General features: G+C 39.0%; 2 protein-coding genes across 5 annotated transcripts in view; one reads left to right on the plus strand and one right to left on the minus strand.

The window, feature by feature from the left end:
- The window catches only part of radx (RPA1 related single stranded DNA binding protein), a 42,743-nt gene that overhangs the window by 18,134 nt on the left and 1,025 nt on the right, over window positions 1-23,584 (plus strand). Inside the window, exon 16 of one of the 2 annotated variants that reach the window (XM_077546177.1) lies at window positions 6,329-6,513. The exons of the other annotated variant lie outside the window; for it this stretch is intronic. Coding sequence (XP_077402303.1) covers window positions 6,329-6,448 — 120 coding nt within the window. The 3' untranslated portion in view covers window positions 6,449-6,513. Of the gene's footprint in view, window positions 1-6,328; window positions 6,514-23,584 lie in introns of those variants that run through there. 2 annotated transcript variants of the gene reach the window in all.
- npas2 (neuronal PAS domain protein 2) overlaps window positions 1-23,584 on the minus strand; it is a 40,048-nt gene that overhangs the window by 10,704 nt on the left and 5,760 nt on the right. For 2 of the 3 annotated variants that reach the window (XM_077546176.1, XM_077546174.1), the window contains exons 2-7: window positions 4,375-4,544; window positions 3,004-3,060; window positions 2,232-2,386; window positions 2,043-2,134; window positions 1,756-1,845; window positions 447-567 (exon numbers count right to left, since the gene is read on the minus strand). In XM_077546176.1, coding sequence (XP_077402302.1) covers window positions 447-567; window positions 1,756-1,845; window positions 2,043-2,134; window positions 2,232-2,386; window positions 3,004-3,060; window positions 4,375-4,448 — 589 coding nt within the window. In that variant the 5' untranslated portion in view covers window positions 4,449-4,544. Of the gene's footprint in view, window positions 1-446; window positions 568-1,755; window positions 1,846-2,042; window positions 2,135-2,231; window positions 2,387-3,003; window positions 3,061-4,374; window positions 4,545-11,423; window positions 11,918-23,584 lie in introns of those variants that run through there. The other variant, XM_077546175.1, reaches the window with a different exon arrangement.

The raw sequence follows: 23,584 nt of genomic DNA on the forward strand, positions 1-23,584 counted from the left end.
CTTGGAGCACCTTTTGATGTGCGTTGGGCCCCTGGCGCACATGGTTCTGAAACTGTTTTTAGGCTTCGCTAGTCACATCTCTCTTTCTGTAAAAAGCCCAATAGTAATGCAGGATTAAGGTCAGAGCCTTGAGCCCGGGATAGTTCATTGCTGGGAGATTACTGTGTTAACATAACAGTGATTAAAAGTCTAAACTATGATACTTAGCATGTGACTATTATTAGTTAAAAGGCTAATTATAGACATACAAATCAGCAATCCAATAAACTACCGACCCAAATTCCACAACCTCTTTTTTTCTCTCATTTAAATAGATCCTGCAGGCCTGACTGAATCGACTGTATTCATCTGTCATGTATTTTTAACTCGCGCTTCACCAGGTTGGCACACACAAATGGTCCTGAACTGTGAGGGGGGGCAGACAAAGTGCAAAGAGGGCGACTCACTGGTCAGGAAGTCAGCAGCGATGGGATCAGACATCAGCATATGGGATGATAGCAGCTTATACACCTCTCCGTGTTCCCGCTCCGGGAGGAAATTTAAGATATTTTGGTCCACCATATCTGACTGATGCGATAGGATAGATAAAGAATGGTCAGGCTTCCACAAAAGAACGTATCAAGGTAAACATGAGGAAAACAGTCTGACAGACATTGTGTGGACAATAGTATCATGAGACAAAATAGCTACAATTCAATGTTAATGGGGAAGTCAACCTCCCCAAAAAAATATTGACAATAATATTCTATGCAGCCCCACTAGTCTAAATACGGTATTCTGGTTGATATTAAGTAGCAAAATCCAGCAGTTTTTATCAGTATCAGAAGGCGGCCATTTTGTCACTTGCTGTCGAGTGAAAATGACATCACAGTTGCTCATGTCTCGGGTAACAACCAATCGCAGCTTAGCTTCAGAAAACAAGTGAGGAAAAAATATCTGCCTCAAATAAAAACCAAATATCAAAATTTATAGAAACATGGTCTACGTATATAGAATTTTTTAACCTAATTCTGGTTACTTAATTCTGTCTGTTAGCGAGAGCCACTACATCGTGATAACTTACATTGATGTTTCTGCATTTGGCAATTTATTATTATATTATATTATTAGTATGGGATTTTTTTTTAATGGGCTTTAGGTGAACTGATGAATACACACGCACGCACGCACATGCACATGCACATGCTCACCCACATACAAAAATATATATATATATATATATATATGTATATATATATATATATATATATATGTGTGTGTGTATGTATATATATATATATATATATATATATATATATATATATATGTGTGTGTGTGTGTGTATGTATATATTAAAAGAAAAAAGAGAAAAAAAACATTTTATTTATTTATTTATTTTTTTTTTTTTTAAAAAGGAGAGCAATGATGACGTCAAATCGAATGAACAATAAAAAAAAGAAAAGAAAACAAGTGAGCTGTGATTGGTCGTTGCCTGAGCAACTGCAATGTCATCTTCAGTCGACTGGAAGTGGCAAAATGGCCGCCTCCTGAGATTGCTAAAAATGGCTGGATTTTACCGCATACCTCATATTCCACAAATATAATATTAATCAGAATGTCATGTTTAGACTAATGAGGTTACATATAACATATTATTGCCAAGAAATGTTTAAGGTTGACTTCCTCTTTAAGCATTTCAATCGATTTGTTACCAAGTTATGGACAAATATTGACAGAAACTAGAAGACTGCATCTCCCCTATGCTTTTACACTCACCGGCAAATGTCCAATAAGTGAAGACACACTGTCCGACACGTATATGATGTTTCCATCTGTAGTTAACGCTATCAAGAAACCATCTAGCGCCTGTGAGAGGAAAAAAAGAGAGCAGTTGCACAGCGAGTTGGTGACTGTTTTCTTGTTAGTAGACTCATTGAGAGAATCTGCACTGTATTCATGCTACTGCAGATGAAGTGCTGGCTAGCTGATCCTAAGACCTTGCCCAGTTTTCCATATTGAAATCATCAGGAGGAGAGGATGTCGGGTCTATCGCATCTGTTTACCTCGAGCATGAGCTGGGTGAATTCCTCGTTGCTGAGGAATGAAGGCTTCCAGTCTTGTCTCACGTCACACGTTTCATTCTGAACACTGATGTCTGGACAGCAAGTACAGTTTAAGATGCGTAATAAATGAGGTGTGTTCATTGTCAACGGTAACTAAGGGAGAGCAAACAAGAATTGTCTTGGTCCTACCTTTTTGTTTCTGTAAGCAGTCAATTGTTCGTTGCAGTATGGTGAGCTTGTCCATTTTGCGAGGATGGCCTTGGCCCTGCAGCATGGTGCATAGCTCCTTGATGAGTACATTGAACTGGTCTCTTCTTTTCTTTTCCGATTTGTTCCGGGATGCCCTTTAGCAGTCAAGACAAGGTCAGTCAGTTTCCAGAAGGCGGCAAAAATCAAAAGTTTTGACACCACTAGCACAGCAAAAACGATGTCCTTGAAAATTTGCAGTAGACAAAAGAATCCAATGCACTTTGGTGCAATCCCAGATAAAACTTAAATTGAAGTAAAACTAGAAATCGGATTATTTACGCTGTCTCACAGTGGCCATTGTGAATGTCCATGTGCCTGTTCACAATGTGGTAGTCTGCAAAAATATGACATTACTTAAAAAAAATAATAATAAGTTGTCTACTCTCTGTCTTTTCACAATGGAGTATTTATTTAATTATACGGTTGTAAGCAATGTTTACAAGACAGAAGATTGCAAATCTTTTAAAAGTAACGAGTGAGTTTCCCTATTGATTTGAGCTGTTGTTGTTGCTATGTTGTTTTCCAAGTGAGGTCAACGCCCTGCAGAGCCATTCTCATTAGAAGCACATTTTCAAAACTCCATTTTCCGTCAACAGAGTTAGAGGAGGCATTTTGGAGAAATTGCACCAAAAGGCTTTTTCAAGTCAAGTCATCAGCACTTCAGAAGTCACAGAATCAGAATGTGATTGCAAAATGGAAACGTCTATAGTACCTTTTTGCCCGGTCTTTCTCATCTTCGTCCATCAAATCATCTGTGCAGCTCCGAGAACTAGAAAGAAATGGGTACAAATTCAAATATAGTTCATGATCCTCAAACAATGCACAAAGCTTCTCAATCTTACCCCCCCCCCCCCCCCCCCCCGAAAAAAAAAAGATTCTCTGTTCCCTGGCAACAGCACCGTTTATTTCTATTATGATGAGCCAGCCTTATCACTTTATTAAATTGCATGTTCATGTTTAAAATATAGCATGACAGGTTCGTTTATAAAAATCCACTGAGCCAGATATTCATGTGCTGCCTAGAAGTTTGAGTTCATCTATAATACACACTGTATGCGTTCTAGTGCTGTGACCATGTAACTGTGGCACTGAAGCTTAAATTAGTTTTTAATTAAATACAGTCTGCAGCTCACACAGTCACTCAATATAGCTTTTGATCTATCAGAGAACAAAAGAGCATTACATCAGTAACTAATCTTTTTACAACCAATTATTGTACAGCACAATATGTTTCAAAGTTGGGGAAAAAAAAAACGGTGAGCAAATTAGGTGGAGGTGGCCACAGTATACAGGAAAACCCCTGCATACTAATAAATACTGTACAATGCTGTCATTTTTTTCCTGTCATGACAGAAAAATACATATCACAATCAACAGGGATGTGATTTTTCCGCTAATTCGCGGAATTCCGCTTTTTTTTCTCTCCCCCCCCCAAAAAAAAATCCGATTTATTTATTTATTTTTTTAGTAGTTCATTGTGTATGCACATGACTCCGACAGATAACATCTTCTGCTATAACAAAGACATTTGTGGTATGCTCTAATATGAGTTACTTATCATTTGGTCATGATACAATTATTTGTCCCCCCACCAGGGCACTGCCCTGGACCTAGCTGGGTGCCAGCGGCCCCCAGACCCCCGGCTAAATTTTCAGATAATTTCACTTTGGTCAAATCACATCCCTGAATCAATTTCTTCTAGGTCTTTGCCTAGTTTCAATGATTAAAATGTTTTATCATTTATGGTTTGCCTTTACTACTATTAAAGTTGTGAAAAGAAATAATTGAGATTGGTCAGATGCCTACATGCTAAATTCTAGAGAAAAATTTTCGCATTATACCATCATGCCTTGAAATAAATAATATGTGATATTTCTTATTGTGTAAATAGAACTTTAACCGTAGTTATTACCACACATAAAAATATTCTTGAATAAAATGAACATTGTGAAAGGCATGATGTACAATCAGTGATCTACTTGTTAAAACATTATTAACATTCAATCATGAGTAAAAAGAAAGTCCCCCTCCGGGCAATGTAGTAAAGGTCACAGATTGAAAGGAAGCTTGTTTTCAAACGTACTCCCAGTCTCTGTGGCTGGAAGGACAAGGGCCTCCGAAGTCCGAAAGGTTGTCCATGCTCACGCTCTTTCCCATCCAGGCCCTTTCTCGAGTCTCATCCGCGCTGACCTCATCGGAGCCCACCTTCGCACAAAACTAGCGCACTCAGGCAGCCGAACAAAGGCCAAAATCCTGTGAACACAGATTGTAAAAGATCCCATCATCCTGGAAATGACACATTTTCTGTCAATTCTACCTTTCATTTTAGCCATTGAAAAAAAAAAAAAAAGCCCCACAAACCTTGGATCATTTTCTGTACTATAACAGGAAAACACTTTGTTCAGTTCCACATTAAAATAGTTTTTGCACAAAAGGAGCTCCCTTGACCTAGAAAAAATGTCTGAAGCAGACGCTTCGTATGACAACCTTGCAAAGAAAAAGCACTGAACAATCATTTTCCTCATATTCGGTACTCTGACAATGAAATACAATAGTATGAAATAGACGCCTCTGTAATAAACACCTACTAAGAGCTAACATTGATGACCCAACACCTATATGTTATGTGGTCTCTTAGCTCACTGATAGAGAAACTGGCTCAAAGCAATCACCGCTTATTTGTATTTGCGGTTCGCTCAGTGACGTGTAAGTGCGGTCTGGAGGGAAAATGCTCATAAACGGTTATTTCCATAATTATTTATCTAAATGAGACTCCCTGAAGAGGAATACATTTGTGGAATGTAAGGCAAAGTCACTATTTCCAGTGTTTGAAAAGTAATAGAAAGGGAAGGAAATAGACAAAATTAAATGCTAGAGCGGTGTGTAATAATCAGATGTGCCAATCTCATCTAATGGAAAGGATTTGGATTTGATTAATGAAGTGACACTTCTAGACGCGTTCCAGAATTTGTTTCCAAATTTCTGTTTAAAAGAAAAAAAGAAAGAAAAAAAACACTTAAGTGCTCCTCTGCATTGAGTTTCTTGGGGATAGCAAGACGCTCATAAATTATACAATTTGCATCCATTTCCAGACTTTAGTCCCTCTGCTAACATTTTATCCTACAACAGAACCTCAAAATCGACCACAATCTACTTTTGACTGCCGCTTAAATTCCAGTTCCTTCTAATTTCAAAGCCAATGTTATTGAAATTAACATACAGTACATATGGCAGGGGTGCTCACGTTCGGTCCTCGAGAGCCCCTATCCAGCCTGTTTTCCATGTTTCCCTCCTGCAGCACAGCTGAATCTAATGATCAGCTAATCAGCAAGCTTTGCAGAAGCCTGATGACAATCCTGATCAAGAGTCAGGTGCGTTAGTAGAGGGAAACATGGAAAACAGGCTGGATAGGGGCTCTCGAGGACCGAACTTGAGCACCCCTGGTATATGGAATTAATCCATTCCAGTTTCAAAACTGTTGCCATCATAAAAGCTTTAATCAGTCAATGTTTTGAGTGGCTACAGTAAATACTGACAAAAGTTAAACAATGCATTAAGTTCTCTTAACTTGAAGGCCTAGAGGGGGATAATAAACCCCATATGCTCTATCTCATGATGGATTAGTGGTTAGTGCATCTGCCTCGCAGTCGAGAGGTCCTGAGTTTGAATCTTTGCTGGCGAGGAGCAGCTACACAATCAAGAGAACCAAGTCCATGTTCATCAACGGGAAGGTTAAAAAAAAAGGAAACCAGTGACAAGGCTGGAGAACACAGGATATACCAAAGTACTCGCGAGAGTCTCACTGCTTTAAATCCTCTGCTTGAGTTAATCTTTTGCTGAATTGAGGTTTAGTGATGTGTGCTTGTTGATGTCAGGCAGTGCGACAGTTTGAGCATCAGGTCATTTTCTGACCTTTGTCATGTTTATTTTCAGTCTTGTTTAGTCCCTGTCATGTTTAGCCTCTGTTTTCCTTGTGTGTTCCCCTTGTCGTGTCATTTCCTGTTTTATTGTGAAAAGTCTGACTCCTCTCGTTTCAGGTCACTTGCCCTTCCTTGTGTGGTGTCTGTGTCAACCCTGATTGTGTCCACCGTTCCCCATTACCCTCATGTGTCATCCAATCAGTGCCCTCAGCCAGGTGTGTCTTGTTATGTCATTAGTGTTGGTGTATTTGGTCGGTTGTCTCCCCCCTGTCTGTGTCGGTTCATTGTTGCCACTGTCGTAAGTCTTTCGCCACGTCACGCTGACCTCTTTGCCTTATCTGGATCCATGTCATGTTGTTAGTCTCGCCTTAGTTGTTTTGTCATGTTTAGCTTCATGTTTTGTTAGTTCAGTTTATTTTGTATTTTGAAGTTAGCTTTTTTTGATTAGAAATTAAAACCTCTTTTTGGACTGCACCTCTGCCTTCCCGCATCTGGGTCCTAAAGCCCCCACCTTACTGACAACCTTGGTGTTAAAGATTTTCGATTGTGAATTTTGGCCCATTCCGATTCCGGGAGGTGAAAAACAATTCAGTTGGTCTAATATTTTGGAGATATTGAACAATCAAGACTTCGCTAACTTCAATCCGTTTAATTTAGCGTGTTTGTGTGTACCCCCGCTTCTGGCATAGTTCTCATCGCTGTCCGCATTTTTACAACCTTCAACAGGCATTAGACAAGATTACTTATTGACAGCATGTCTCTTTGGATGGCATCAATGAATTGCTACAGACCTGTGTGGCACATTTACAGTACATGCAGCAGGTGTGAAATGAACACTCCTGATCCGCTTACATATCCTGTGGCCGTCATTTTAAAGCACAATGTTACATTCTTTTAGTTTAGTTTTTTTGTAATAAGAAATAGAACAATTGCAAAGTTTGTTGTGGATTTCTACAAACCTTCACGTTCATTAATTTCAGCAAGAAATGCGCTATGTATATGATCCTTGCAAACAATTTTACTGTATTACGATCGTGTTTAGTGGCACAAAGACAGACTAATTTTCTTAACTGATTTTTTTTTTTTTTACACTAATTATATGTAATTCATCTAGTCAGTCCTTTGGGAAGTGTCTTTGTGTGATAGTAAAGCACATCAGGACCACCACAGATAATCATGGTGTAAAGTGAAGCCACGCATATCAACCTACATTCTTTAACTGTAATGAGGTTAAAACCACACCTTGCTAGGTTAAGAGCTAAAAGCACCGGCATCTGGTTACATGTGTGCCCTGGAGTATTTAAAGCTTTCAAACTAGCAACCTGAACTCGCGCTAGAAAGCCGGCATCACAAAGTTCCAAGTTCAAGATCAAACGGACAGCTTTGAACTGCCTGTGAGGAACTTCGATGTAACAACTGCTAGTTTGATTGTAACAACGTACCACTGGGTTTCGTTTTGACCATTAATGGAGCAACAACACCTCCTGCTCAAGGGATGTTTCACACTTTAAGTGTTTGTTGAGGGACAGAATGCTTTGCAGCAACTTGCGCAAACTAATAAGACCCCATGCATATGCTCAGTTATGACTGTCAAAGAGTTAAGAACTGAACAAAATGTTCTCAAACAGACCCACAGCTGAGGTCGTGCACTTTGGCAGGCTGGTCAACAACACCTCTGCAGCAGTCAGTGTTTCCCAGAGATTTAAAATCTACTTGAGTGGGTGGGCTCCCGCGGGAGGGACGGGAGGTGGGTCTCAGTCCTGTTACTACGTCTCCTCTAGCCTCACGATCCACAAATTGAGTGACGGCGAACTAACGTTACATGCGGTATAGCCTGTTGCAACACGTTTTTTTTTTTCTTTTTGAATAGATTTTCTGGAAAACTTTTTGGGTGGTGGCTAATTTACGTGGGTGGCCCGCCCAAGTATTAACATGGCGTGGGAAACACTGCCTGAGCTTCCAGTCAACTAATGCAGCCCAATCAAGAATCCATTCCACATAATCAACGCTTAATTGGTTAATAATCAATTATTAGGCCAATTAGGTGTGTTGTTGTCTTTTCAAATATGTTTTTATAGGTTAATCTTTGACCATTTATAAGGGCACGGTCATGTTTTCTGCCACGGTGGTGTAGGATAACTCATGTCATTCTTCAGGTGACAGACGGTGACAGCAGATATTTCCCCCATTTTAACATCATCAGCAGCATCTTCCAATGAGTTTAAAATCAAATTACATTTCACTACACCCCCGCACTGAATGTACATGAGCATACCGAGTTTTACATTGGGATCAGACAAACTTGATGACATGGAGATGTCAGTCAATAGGTTCACTGTATGCAGCAGATAAGAATAAACCCAGCGTGTTTACCTTATAAGGATTAGAGCTGTTTAAACATGCTTGTTTACAGATAAAATCATTCACCAACCCGGTGGAGGTTGTAGTACTGCTCAACCTTTGGAGCACAGCGTCTGAATAAACCAACACAGTAAATTAAATCCAAACCTCAGAGAATACATTTTAAAAAGGGTGGCAGGAGGTACAAGTATAATTTGAGAACGGTGTAGAGCTAAATTAGATTATGTCCGGTCAGCAAAAACAATTCACATGTATTGAAACCTCTTTTCCAGTGAAGTAAAGTAGACATCTGTCATAACATTCAATCAGATCATCAAATGTGCCTCACTAGAGTGCTGCCATCCATCAAGGGTGAACAACCAGGATTGAACCAGCAAAATATTGTAAAACTTTACAACTCAACTATTCACTATAAAGTATATGAAATTAAAGGGGAAGTTGACCTTAAACATATTTCATTATAACAATAAGAATAATACATCGGATTTATATAGCGCTCTCAGCAGGGTTTTTAGTCATAGACAATCTCTCGAATACATAGACACTATTATGCAACATAGAAACAAGTTGTGATTTGTATTGTCCATGCATTTGTGTGATATCCAGCAAGGCTTTTTGCCATAGAGAAATTTATGAATACATTTTACATAGAAATAGGTTGTGATTTGTACTCCAGATAATGCCACCCGAATGGAACAGGATGCACTTGTATTAGGTTACGGTGGGATGTCCAAATGTTGCACCCAGTGACCCCCGCGACTGCACAGCATGCACACAGTCAATAAGTGGCCCAGTTGAAGGGTGGGATCCTCTCTTGTAGAGCAACCCATGTAAATCCCAGGCGGATAAATGACACAATTAGAGCCATTGGAGACAAACCTACCTGGTTGGGTAACATCAGCCCAACCCAAGCAGTCTGACAAACTGTGTGGTGATTTCTCATCATCATTGTGACTAATATCCCCTCTGTGCTTTGCCATGCATGTCATCAGGTGGAAACCCAACAGCGGGGGTGGATTATGTCAATCTTAAAACCCAGAAAATGTCTGCTTAATACACACTTACTGGGCCACAATATTAGGTACACCTTTGCCAAGAAAGTATATATTCGACATTAGAAAAATCTCATGCCATCTCCCTAAAAAGCACATAAAAAGTACATCTGCTGAAGTAACGGTTAGCTTGTGTCAGTTTACACACAAATGTACTTACTAGGTGGGACATCTGGGCCTGTTTAATTGAACACAAAGATATTAATCTGTATGAATGGCAACAGGTGGATACAGGGTTAATAACATAACTTCTATACTCTGTCTGAAAAGGATTTAATTTTTCTGCCAGGCATAGGAAGATGAACAAAGATTTTTTTTTTTTTATTGTATAAATGATAATTTTTTAACAAATTAAATGTAATTGGATAATTTCCCACGGCATAGTGGTTGGAAATTACTGATCGAATGAACGGTGGAAGGTAGGCATTTAAAAATGTTAATTACTGCAGTTGTAGTTATGTTGTAAAACTGCACTTTGGAGACACCAGCCATCCATTTTCTATTGTGCTTATCCTCATTTTAGGGTACTAGCTGAGCTGGATCTGATCCCAGCTGACTTTGGGTGAGAGTCAGGATACACCGTGGACTAATTGCCAGTCAATCACAAACATTCACACTCACATTCAAACCCATGGCCAATTTAGAGTGGTCAGTGAATCTAACACGCATGTTTTTGGAATGAGGGAGGAAGCCAGAGTACCCAGTGAAAATACATCCATAGACGGGGAGTCGGACAACATCCAAACCCCGCACAGGAAGGTTGGGGTCAAGATCTGAATCCACACAGCACAGCCCCGCTACTTGACAAGACACTAATACTCAAATTCACAGCATAATATAACAATAGCTACTGTATGTTTGTGTTGTCAAACTGCACTGCATATCCAATTTCACTTAATTTGTGCAAGTATTATTTACCGGTACTACAAATATTGCATCTTTCTCAATTCAGCTCACTTATAATGACAGACAGGACCTTCCATCCATTTTTCGTGACCGCTTATTCCTCACTACGGTCGCCGGGGTGCTGGAGCCTATCCCAGCTGGCTTCGGGCAATACACGTTGAGAACTGATTGCCAGCCATTTGCAGGGCACACAGACAAACAACCATCCACACTAACAAGCTCACCTAGGGACAATTCAGAGCGACAGACAGGACCTGTGTAAACTAATTTTTGTGCAGTGGTGTGTTCTGAAAAGTTAGTGTGTATACTAAAGCCAATTTAGTTTCACCGTCAAAAAAGTTTTTTATTTACAGTACTATACAAATCATGCATGATTGTTCATTTCTCTATGCCAGCAACGTATAGTGACAGGCAGAGCAATCTAATGCTTTTTCTACCACCAAGATCACTATTTCAGCTTAGCATTTATACTTTTTGCGACATTTGTTTAATTAGTTTATTTATTTATTTACTCAAACATAGCCTCTACCTTTAAAAAGCTAAATCAGAGAAACTGATTACTTTGCAATTAGTGGCTTTCAGAGCTCATGTGCGTTGGTTCAATAAATCTTGTGGAAGACTGCCGTGTAGTGGTTCAATATGGAGACGGGCAGAACATACTGTACGCACTTTAATAAACATATGACAATGTCAATCAAAACTGAGCGCATATCTAATGAAGTGCCCAGTGTGTGTGTGTGTGTGTATAAACTTCAGCACACGCCGGGTGTCCCCTGCAATAAATGATTAACTCAAAGTCTTGAAAATAATTTTTCGGGCATGACCGCCTCCAATTCATTTTGACAGGTTGCGCTGAACTTTACCGCTAAACCCCGAATGTAAAAGCCACATACCTTGCAAAGAAAGGGCGTCCGGCAGAAAACAAACATCCACGCCTATAAAATAGGACAAAATGTACTCATGGTGTTTTTTATCTCCCGCAAACTAAAAGGCGGCGAGTATTGCGCAGATCTCCACGAGAAGCTGGCACCAAAAGCATTAAATTGCATAACGAGTTAATAAGGTGCATTTATTGGAAAAGGCCGGTTGATGAGCGCGGTTTGGCAGGTTCCGGCTCGGCTAGTTTCTCCTCCGCCACGCCGAGGAAGAACGGGAATAAAAATAAATCCACTTTCAAGTGCGTTTGGTCCACCATCCTCTCGGCGAGGCTTGTAAACAGGAGCGAGTCGCTGCGAGGGAGAAAGTAGGTCAGCTGGTAGCTCCAATAGTCGACAACAGCAAGAAACTGGAGGCACCGGGAGGAGGGGACGGCTTGTAATCTTTAACACGTGCTTTGATGCACAACGTCATTTGTGTACAGTGAGCATTTTGGCAGTGTAAAATAGAAAAACAAGAGAGAGAGAGGGGGAGAGCACAAGTCATCGCAGTTGTCACAGCTGATCCGAAAGTCACACGCTTATAGAAACTGCAAGACAGCCGATTAGCCCGTCTGACCCTGACTTTACAGTATAAACCTTTTATTTTCATCTTAGAAGAAAGTGGGAGGGGAGGGGGGGAGTTTAACTGTGCAACCACTTGCAAGAAGACAACACTTAAATCCCCCCCAGCATAACAAGAGGCTCAACTTGTGCTGGTTCCTATGCTGACTTTTACAACTTCCTGGTTGCCTTTCCCCCCAAATGTGGGTCAACACTCAACAGTATGCATGACCAATTGCAGGAACTCATGGTGGACTAGCTTCTGAATGTTTTTGTTGCCCTCAGCTCTATAATACCTTGCAAAATGTCAGATGCACTGTTGAAATACGTGAGGTGGGAAAGATCACGCACGAGATGTGTTTTGTAGTGACGGGGGAAAAAAAATACATCTTGTAGTTATTGTGTCTCTTGTGTTCTCTTTTTCCAATTTTATCAAAATCATAATCCCTGAATCTAGATGTAATCATGTACAGAGCTCTCTCCATGATACTTCATGAGGTGAAGATAACATCAGCATAGTATTTTTAATAATAATATTAAACCTTAAACATTTATTGACAATAATATGTTATATGTGACCTCACTAGTCTAAACGGGACATTCTGGTTAATATTACATTTGTGGAATATGAGTTACATAGCAAAATCCAGCCATTTTTGTCCATCTCAGGGGGCGGCCATTTTGCCGCTTGCTGTCGACTGAAGATGACATCACATCAATGTTGCTCAGGGCTCAGGCAACGACCAATCACAGCACACCTGTTTTCTGAAGCTGCGCTGTGATTGGTTGTTTGTTACCTGAGACCTGAACAACATTGATGCCATCTTCTGTCGACAGCAAGTGGCAAAATGGTTGCCCTTGAAATGGATAAAAAACAGAATACCATATCTAGACTAGCGGGGCTGCATAGAACATATTGTCACACAAAAAAAAAACTTTAATGATAATAATTATTATTATAATCATAATAAAAGATAATGCACAGGAACCAAAAATGCTCACAGATAGTGTTATAATAACCCAACCACCTGTTGCTAGGATATCACAGTCTGGACCAAAAGGGCATGCTAACATTGCCAAATCAGCGGGGGGGGGGGTTACGTTCAAAAATAGTCTAGAGTCTTTATCCATAAAAGACCGTTACCACTGTGTCTTAAGTGTCAAGACACAGTCTACCAGAGCACAATGTCAGAGCCAATTAATATAATACCATTCAAAAAGAGAAATAAATGAATAAAATAAATGCTCAGTTTGGGAGGCAGATGAGCTAAAGCTTATTCCAACTGACTTTGGGCGGGAACGGGAAGGGTATACCCCTGCACTGGGTGCCAGCAAATCACACTAACCTTCATACCCATGGACAAGTTTACATTTTTCAATCAATGATGCAAACAACCACACAGGAGGGCCCAAAACTAGACACAGGGCTTCTCGACTGTGAGGCAAACATGCTAACCACTAGGTCACTGTGCTTCCCTATCTTGTCCCTTTAAGGCAATTGTCTCTCCATTCTCTTGCATAGATTGGGTGATCTTGTGACAAACATTGGCTGTCATGTGAGTTAAATGTTTCAACAAACAAATACATGAGGACATGTTGTTATGACAAGATCATCTACTGCATTAGAAAACCAGTACGTGTTCCCAATTAGGCAAATGACACTGTTGTGAGTGGCGAATTATCATTTACACCACTACAATGACAGTCGGGAAATAATGCATTTTTGTCTATCATATGGCAGTAGAAGATTAGTAGTAATTAAATAAAAAGTGAATCCAGAAAATCCTACTTAAAAATATGGTCATTGTATTCAGTTCTACAACCATTCTAGCAATTATCTAAAAAAAATAAATAAATAAAATGCACCAAGCTATACCTCTAGGTCTAGGTGGATCCATAACAAACAAAATACCTCTCTGGTGAGAATCCCAAAAGATTCCTATACCTGATAATTTAATCCCTTTTGTATGTCCTAGGCCTAACCCAGGTTCCCCTGCCAACTGGATTTATGACCACGTTGCAAATTATCTCTGTCGATTTCCTTCTTAATAAGGGAGCAGTGGCGTTACTCTGACCGGCTTTCCTGGTGTATGAATAACCAAGTGACATAAATAACGAGAATGGCACTCACCCAAGGCCAAGCTGTTGATAAAAGTAAAATAAATTGTTTTCCCATCTGTTATAGCACACTATTTCCTGGTTCATGGAGGATGTTTTCTCATTACACATTTTTATTATAGGAGGTTCCCCTGAGAGCATTGTGACTCAAACCTGTATCAACACTCCTACTAAAAAATTGTTCACTGTGTGCTCAAAGCTAAAAGAAGTGAATGGTATGGTGGAACGTGGCCATTTTCATCCTTTTCTTAGCTCTTTGTTGGTACAAAAGAAAGGATGGGCAACGTTTTGTCCGCAAGGAGCACATTACTTATATAATGCAGTAGTGCAGTTTGGTTCACATGTGTGAAAGGATCTGGACATTTCACTGGTCAGCGATGGGTCAAGAGCTGTTAATTGCTACTTATATGTTCCAGTAAATTAAAAGAATGCAACGGAAAGAAAACCAAAAGAAAACTAAACAATTTTGAACTAGGGAATGCTTGTTTATGAATGATGGCAACATGTGTCTTCTTTGTTTAATTAATTACAGTAAAATCTCAAGTAGAAACCCCAAAATGTTCTTTACAATAATAAATTGTATGTGTGTCCCCACTAGTCTAAACACAATAATCAGATTAGTATTTGTGGAATGTGATTTCATCTGCAAAATCCCCTGTTTTTATCCATCTCAGGGGGCGACCATTTTGCCACTTGCTGTTGACTTAAAATGGCCGTGATTGGTCGCTACCTGAGCCCTGATCAACTGTGATGTCATTTTCAGTCGACAGCAAGAGGTAAACTCAGACGGATAAAACAATTGGCGAATTTTGCCACTTAACTCATTTGCTCCCCAAAACGTATAAACACGTTCTATTTTAAATGTTTTAAGTGTCCCAAAGAAATATTTATACGTTTTTTTCATGCTAAAACATGTAAAATGCTTTGTTGCAGCCTCTCAACTGCTGAGAATGGTTGAAGAAATTGTAGTTATTACAAAAACGGCCAGCAGGTGACATCAACCAGGGCCATGTTGAAAAAAATTCATTTACCCACAGTTCTAATCAGATTTGTGAATAGAGGAAACCTAGCTATATTCTAATAGTAATTGCTGAAAAATGGAAACATTTAGAAATATACTTTTTTTCCCTGATGAAAGAAGAGACTCTAATCTTTCTTTTGGTAGGTTCCATGTTTTTATAGCAATAGAACACATTATTTTGTGGGCCTTGCAAAATCAGTAAAAATCCAGTAAAACAGCCGGGAGTGAAGGGGATTGCTTCAGTGAAAATAGTTGGGAGTGAATGAGTTAATTAACATTTTTTTGTCTTGATTTCCTGTGAAAATCAGTGCACCACTACTTTTAATTTTAATACATGAGCGGCAGGTGGATACTCAACACTGAGCAAGTAGATGGCTCTCAGCAAAGCCAGATCGCAGTGGCGTTTTGGCCTGTAACTATAGTAACCTTACATAGAGTCTCAAGGCAGGCCTATCAGATCACAAAGCTGACAGAGTAGTACATCAGGCTGTAGTTTGCTTGCACACAGCAGCGATCCATCAAAAACAGCAATTAATAAACAGAATGCAAAACAACTAGATGAGAAATTACTGTAAGCATTGACCGAAGACTAAGCTTTTGTACTTAACAAAAAATAGCTGAGTTATGATGAATCAATGATGCAAATTTTATATTGAGTATAAAGGTCATTGATCAATCCTTAGGACGGGATGCAAGAAAACCTCACCATGTTAGTAATTAGGTTTATAATAGTTATAAAGCACATCATTATGATACACATTCTTCATCCAGAGATGTTGCATTGTCATATTATACATAATTCACTGGAATGCGCAATTTTGAGCACATCCTGACATACAATTGTTGTGCTGTGCTGGCGAAAGACAAGGAAGATGAAAAGCAATCTGCCTGGCTTTGTACTTTATGTACTCTATGTGCTGGCATATTGTCAATCGTGCACCTTTCTTTGTGAGATGTGATGCATACTGTATATACAGATGCATTTTAATAGATTAGAATAGCGTGCGTTTGGAAGCCAGTCACACTCTCACATTTAGACCTATAGACAATTTAGAGTATTTAATGCAGATGTGCAAATAACTTGTCCATAGTGCTGCCTCAAGATCGGCAAATTAATTCACATTGCCATCCATTACAATTTTTTATTACTTTCTGCTATCATGGGAGGACTTTCCTCTTTTAAATGTCATCTGCTCACTCAAAAACAATTTGTGTCATTATGACATATTTGCAGTTACGGCTCTGTGGTGATCACTAGTAGCGTGTAACTCATCGCCATTAGAAATGACATACTGTGTAGTGAAATGACGCGTAATGGCAAACTCAAGATAAGTACCATGTTCAACTGTCAAGTCTTTTGTCAACAGTGAATGCACCACAAAGAAAAATATAATGAGGTAGTGCATTTTTGGTGACAACTTCATTCACTGATCAGGGATGTCCAAACTACGGGCTGGAAGCCATTTTTAGCGACCAATAACATCAGACATGGCCCCTAAAACTAAAAAAATAAAAAGTAAAGTACTAAAAATAAAAGTATTTATAAATTATTTTTAAACAGAGCTTTTCTAGCTCTCCAAAGACACAAAGAAACTATTTACAAGAAAAATAGTACCGCTAATAACATTTATTTTTATAATAGTGACTAAAGACACTTCAGTTTTAGAAGCAAATTACTTTCTGCTCAATGTCAAGGTCCAATCTGTAATCTTAATATAATAATGATCCACAACTAAATATTGTTTTAAAAATTGCCAGCTTTCTCTAGATTGCTTATTTTGGTTTTGAATGGGCAAATGGAGGGGGCGGATGTATTCTAGTAGAATACAGGGCTGCGGATCACCCCATAATTCTATTTGCCACCAGGAAAGCTGTGATGTAGCAGTTTTTCACCCTTTCTTTGAAATTGGATTAAGATGTTACCTTAATATTAGCTCACTCATTGTACAATACATCCCCTGCATACAGAAATACTAGATATACAGTTGCATGTTCATGGTCAACATATCTGATTGGAATTGGCAACCACCCGCTCAACCAACACTCTGGCCCACTTTTTTTCTTTCTGGCATTATGGTATAGATTGCTAGTATGCACGTGCAGTACAACCTCCTCTTCAATTACTTAAAATTCAGTCTGGTGTGGGTAGAATTTCAGTCCACTGTTGTCTCGCCGCTTCTAATTACGTCTGTCAATCGCCTATCAATGTAATTATTGTGTAGTGTTGTAACCGCAATGAGCAGGAATTTCCTCCTCAGGGGTGGGAAAGCTAACTGTGATATGCAGTAGGCGGCATTATCTTAACAGCTGCTACAACGAAACAGGTAAAGTTAAATTATGGCTTGTGCTGAATTTTTACTCCATTGCAAGTCACAATTTCAAACCATTACAGTACAGATGTCAAACTCAAGGTCTGGCTTTCCACATCACTTTGTGTGGCCATTAAGCTTGCCACTTCTGTTTAAAACGTATCCATCATAATCAAATACAGGTGCTATCTATCTATCTATCTATCTATCTATCTATCTATCTATCTATCTATCTATCTAGCTATCTATCTATCTATCTAGCTATCTATCTAGCTAACTGCCTAGCTAACTGCCTAGCTAACTGCCTAGCTAACTGGCTATCTACCCATCTATTTGGCTTGCTAGCTAACCGGCTATCTCCCTATCTGGCTATCTATTTGGCAAGCTATCTGGCTATCAATCTAGCTATCTATCTATTTATCTGGTCCGCAATCAAGATATCAATCTCTCTATCATCCATCCATTTTCTTCACGTTAAACGTATATGATTTGCCGCCAGATAAGGTTTATATAAGAGCTTTAAAACATCTACAAAGTGAATAAAGCCACAGTCATTAAAAAGTATAGGATGTTCAAAATGATGCTGTGCCAGCATCCAACAAGTGCCAACAAGTGTGAGACATCTAAGATTCATTAAGATCTCCCACATTTTCCTGCATTATTCACCATCCGCCTACGTGGGGATTAGTTCTGCTCTTTTATGTAGGTCATGCTATTGCTATTAGATAATAAGATGACATTTCCTGCTCTGAGGAAGACCTGACTACATAATAAAAGCTGTTGTGTTCTTTACATCCTGTTCCTTCCATCCGAGTGCTGGGCTTTAGAGAGAGGAAAAACGGAATAGTTTAAATCCTCACTGAGACGTGAGGCCACGCAGATTGTATGAGTCGCCGGTATTGATGATGTCATCGTGGCCCTCTGTTGGAGCGCTGGCTGTCGTTAATTAAGACTCTGGAAGTGCTGTTCCCTCTGTGTTGCCATGGCAACCGTGTGTGGTGTCTTTCCTCCAACCGAAGCAACCATATCAAACAAGCCACTAGATTCGATGTGCGCCAAACAAATACATTCAGACATTCCTTTTATGAAGTCGAGGCTTTGAAATCATTTCGATGCGGAGTGCAGAGTCAAAGTCATTAGTGTTTGTCAATGAATGGCGATACAAAAAGGGAAAGAGAAACGGATTTCACAATCAAGCAGCAAGACTACAAAAATCTGACAATATATACCGTTGAGAAGTTGAAATTTCAAACCAGGTCTCTAACTGATTCATCAATTTTCAAAATAATTTTGATTAATTTGAAATGTGACCTGGCTGAAGATGCACAATAATTATCATTATTATCATCATCTATTTACTACAAATGTATCTTTGTTCAGTGATTTATGCCAGTGATGTATAGTGACGGGCAGCACGGTGGCTGACTGGTTAGCACGTCCGCCTCCCAGTGCTGAGGACGTGAGATCGAGTCCGGGCTTCGGCCTTCCTGGGTGGAGTTTGCATGTTCTCCCCGTGCTTGCGTGGGTTTTCACCGGGTACTCCGGTTTCCTCCCACATTCCAAAGACATGCATGGCAGGTTAATTGAACACTCCAAATTGTCCATAGGTGTGATTGTGAGTATGGTTGTTTGTCTCTGTGTGCCCTGTGATTGGCTGGCAACCAGTTCAGGGTGTACCCTGCCTACTGCCCGAAGCCAGCTGGGATAGGCTCCAGCACCCCCGCGACCCTTGTGAGGAAAAAGCGGTCAAGAAAATGGATGGATGGATGGATGGATGTATAGCGACATGCAAAACAATTACATGGTGTTCCACTAGATGGCAGTTAGATACAATTAACCTGGGTATCCACCTGGTGCCATTCATAAAACAGAACAATAGCTCTGTGTTAAACTAAACTAAACAAGCTGTGATTTCACTCTGAGTAACATTTGTGATTAAACTGAGGCTAGAGCATTTTACAAGCATTTACATGTGTTTACATTTTGTTATTTTTGCTTGGTGCCTTTGGCTGACTAACAGTTGGAAAACACTGATGTTAAATATTTTCCCAGTTGTTTTTGGGCACCGCACCCTGGCCTAATCACCAGTCAACCACAGGGCTGATGAATACAAAGCCAGGTATTCACAAGTCACACCTAAAGGAAATGTAATTGTCTTCAATAAATCTTAATGGATGTTCACTCTGATCAAAACAATTTCTCTCTATATATAAATAGTTGCAGGGTCAAACTATTACCTTCATGAAACTTATATACTGCAGTGATACTTTGAAGGTTGAATGCTTGATTTGGACCTCAACAAAATGTCATCTAAATTTTGGACTGTCATAATGTCAGCAATTTATTTCAAAAATTGAACTTAATAATCTGAAATTGGTTTATGGGATAAGACACTAGAAAACACGATTCAAAAATCGATTTGATCGTTTCTTATGTAACATTAAAATTGATTTAGGTTTGTTTAGGTATCGCTAGCTGTAAGGTAATTTCACCTATATATATATATATATATATATATATATATATATATATATATATGTGTGTGTGTGTGTGTTTTTTTTTAATCAACATACATTTCATAGTGTGTGGTAAATCTATATGATATGAGTTACTTTTTGACTTGAACTACTTAAAGTTTTCCTCAATAATCTTTTCTATATACCTTCTTTTTATCGGTGTGATGCTAACTGCTAAAATGCTAAGTGCCAACTACAGTCCGAGTACAGGTTACATTTCCATGGCAAGTTCAAAAATATTTGCAATTTGTTGATACCCGCCATGTGAATTAAGGATACAGTATAAAGCCAAAGTTAGTGTCAAAGTCAAATTAAGTGTAAACAGGTGAACCGTGATTGGCCGTTATTGGCGTTATTGACATGTCATTTTCAGTTGATAGCAAGTGGCAAAATGGCCGCCCCCTGAGATGGATAAAAAAGGGTGGATTTTGCTACTTAATATAGAAAAAAAGATGTAGAAAAAAATGTTTGTGTTGAGTTACTCTTTAAATGTTAAATTCGCTTTCCATTGATTTTGCTTCACTCATGTCTCAATTTTACACTTAAAGGACAACACAAAATTATTTCAAGGACACTTTACCCAAACTAAACATTTCCCAGACACAGCATGAATTCATACAGTACTTGTAGGCGGCTGCCTCATTTTGATGAGAAAAGCAGATGTCTGTACTCTGTAGCAAATATTCTTTCATCAGATAAATCTATTTGGAAATTTCCTCTAAAGTATACGCTTTCGACAATTCTCAATGAATCATCACATTACTCTAGGCCTGTTATTGTGTGCGGCCGGTCAGGAAAAAGACACGCAGTGTGTGAGCAAATATGTGGGTCATGATTCTAGGGCACGGGCGGAAAGGGCAATGCTGCTTCATTTTTTTTGTAGCAACGTCTCAAGCTCCGATTTTGGTTTCACTTACTGACTACACAAAGATGATGACGTCCTTCAGATAAGACGTAGGACCACCGTGCTAATAAACATAACACATCTTGTAGACAAATTTTTACTGGCTAGCGAAACCACAAGCAGCCACTCTCTCGCTCCATACAGCGGCTCTCCAGTGAACTCAAACAGCCTTTTGTAAGCAGGCCATGGAAAAAATGACTTTATGTCTTCATTCCTGTCTCTTGCTTGCATTTTCCTTGTTATGAAACAGCGTCTTCCATATTTCTAAGGAGCACAAGTCCCTTTTATTGAATCCATCTCTCTCCCAAGAAAGGGAAGGAAAGGAAATAAGTTTGCTCTTTAAGGTAACCTGGCAGACAAAAAGGGCTCTGTGCTGAACTGCATTTGCACATGCATTCTGTTTCATTTGCAAACACAAAAGGCTTGACAACTTCCTTCCAAACAAAAAAAAAATAATGCCCTGCATGTTTATGTAATTAACTTTCTACAGCTGTAGACGTCATTTATTCTCAAGTGAGGGGCCTGCTCTCTATGACAAATGAGTGTGCATATAATCAGAACATGACTGACCGAGAAAGTAGGTTAATAACATCTACATTTTTAATGATGAAAGGAAAAAAACACACGTCTGGATCGTTAGCACTCTGGGAAGAAGGAAAATAATCATACTGACTAATTTCCAAATAAGAGTACAGTACAATGATAAATTGTTTTGATGCCTGAAGGCCACAATATGTGAACAAAAACCTTGATTTGTCATGGTCATAATTATTGTACATTGTCCTTGAGCAAGACTCTTAAATCACTTCCAGGTCTCATACACAACTGGTCCTTTCATCACGTTGCATCACAGAGAGGCAAACCAGTTTCCCAAACACAACCAGTGATGGCTGTGGCTTTAGAGAATCATTTGTAGAATCTCTATCTATTACAGATTCGGTAGCTTTTTTTTTTAGAGGAAAGACATCATGCAGTTATGTAGGTTACATACAAGGAAAAGTATAGGACACACTCTCTGACTGACGTAAATCAGAAAAAAAAATAAAAATAAAATTCCTCCATAGGAAAGTTATGAATCATCCAGACAGCAAAAATCTGTTGTGATTCATGAAACAAAAACTCTTGCTGTCATAACTAATCCATATGCCAGTGAAAAATTGGCATGGCCAACCGCACCCATAAAGTTGTTCAAATGGCAAATTATAGATTAGGCCAGCGGTTCTCAAACTTTTTACACCAACTATTTACAACTTACTTACAACAAACATTAAAATGCAAAAGCCTAGTAGGCCCGTGTGTTCATTAAAAACAATAAATTGTATTTAATATGATTTAGGGCTGGGGGGGGGATTCGGCTAAATCGTTTGTCGACCGCAAAAATTGGTCGACAGAAAAGTTTGCTCTAATACGGCCCCTAATAAGTTTGTGTCATTCTAACACGATGCTTAGTTTGAACATTAAACACTGCGCTTAAATATAGAGGGGAAGAAATATTTCAATAATTATCCAATTGAAATTGATTGCATATAAAAGTTTAATTGTAGTGAAATTTGAAAGTAGAGATATATAGATCAAGTACTTTTTTCTTTTCTTTTTTTGCCATACTAGAAGAAAGTGCAATTGTGCATCCACTACAGTAGGTGGCAGTTGTGCTCTCAGAGAACTACGTAGAGCAATTTTTATATACAAATGATACTATCTATAGTCGTAGCGGAAATTTTGGCGGGGAATAGTTGAGAAGCCAATATTACAATATACATTGTGTCAAGTGAAACTGGACCTTAAAATCAAATAATATGAATGCGCATATATTATCATTTAAAAAATGGAAAGTTAATTACACATAACATAAGATCATCTTTACTACTATGCAGGATATTTGTTCACAATACATTTCAGATCCATACTTCTTTAGGTGCTGCTGTTTGGATTAACAACAAATTTAAAAAGTTATTGGAACGTCTGTAATAGGAACTGCCAATACACCATATACTCTGTAAAAATAGTTATTGGTAAGAATGAAAGAAACTAAACTATAGATTAAAGGTGATTTACCCGATATAAATAAAACAAAGTTGACAGTCATTTCAGCGTCAGACTGAACTTGCTTATAGTGTTTTGTGTTTAACTCCACAACGACGAGCCATGCTGTCATGGCACATGCAGCCAACACCCTGAGCAAAAGATATGAGTCATAAATAGGTCACACACAGTCAAGTGGGCAATGCAGATTGTAAAACGTTGTCTTTGGCCTTTGGAGTACCAAGTTTAGTGCTCCACCTATTTCTCTATTGTGACCTGTAGTTGTGAATGAAAGGAAGAAGTTGTATGAATCAACTATCACGCTTGACAAATGAGAGACAAATGAGAGAATCAGTCACCCCTGCTCCTTAAAGAACACATAACTAATAAACTTGTTGGCCACACTTAACATCCAGATGCTTATCTCAAAGTAAATCAACTTGGGTCATGCTTCAAATAAAAGAAGCGTATTTTTAAAAAAAAAAAAACACATGAAATCTCCTTTTTCATGCCTCAGCGAATGAGGGCCTGGAGCTACTGAGGACAATGACTGTGTGCTTTGGAGCAAGAGATCGGCGACAGCAGCAAGGGCGATGACGTCTGTAGTGAAAGTTATATAACCAGAGCTGAACATTTGGTCTGTCATAGTTGCAAGGTCAAAGAGGATGACACGAATACCAGTCATA

This window comes from Vanacampus margaritifer, chromosome 16 (assembly GCF_051991255.1).
Source record: "Vanacampus margaritifer isolate UIUO_Vmar chromosome 16, RoL_Vmar_1.0, whole genome shotgun sequence".
Classification (NCBI taxonomy): Eukaryota; Metazoa; Chordata; class Actinopteri; order Syngnathiformes; family Syngnathidae; genus Vanacampus; species Vanacampus margaritifer.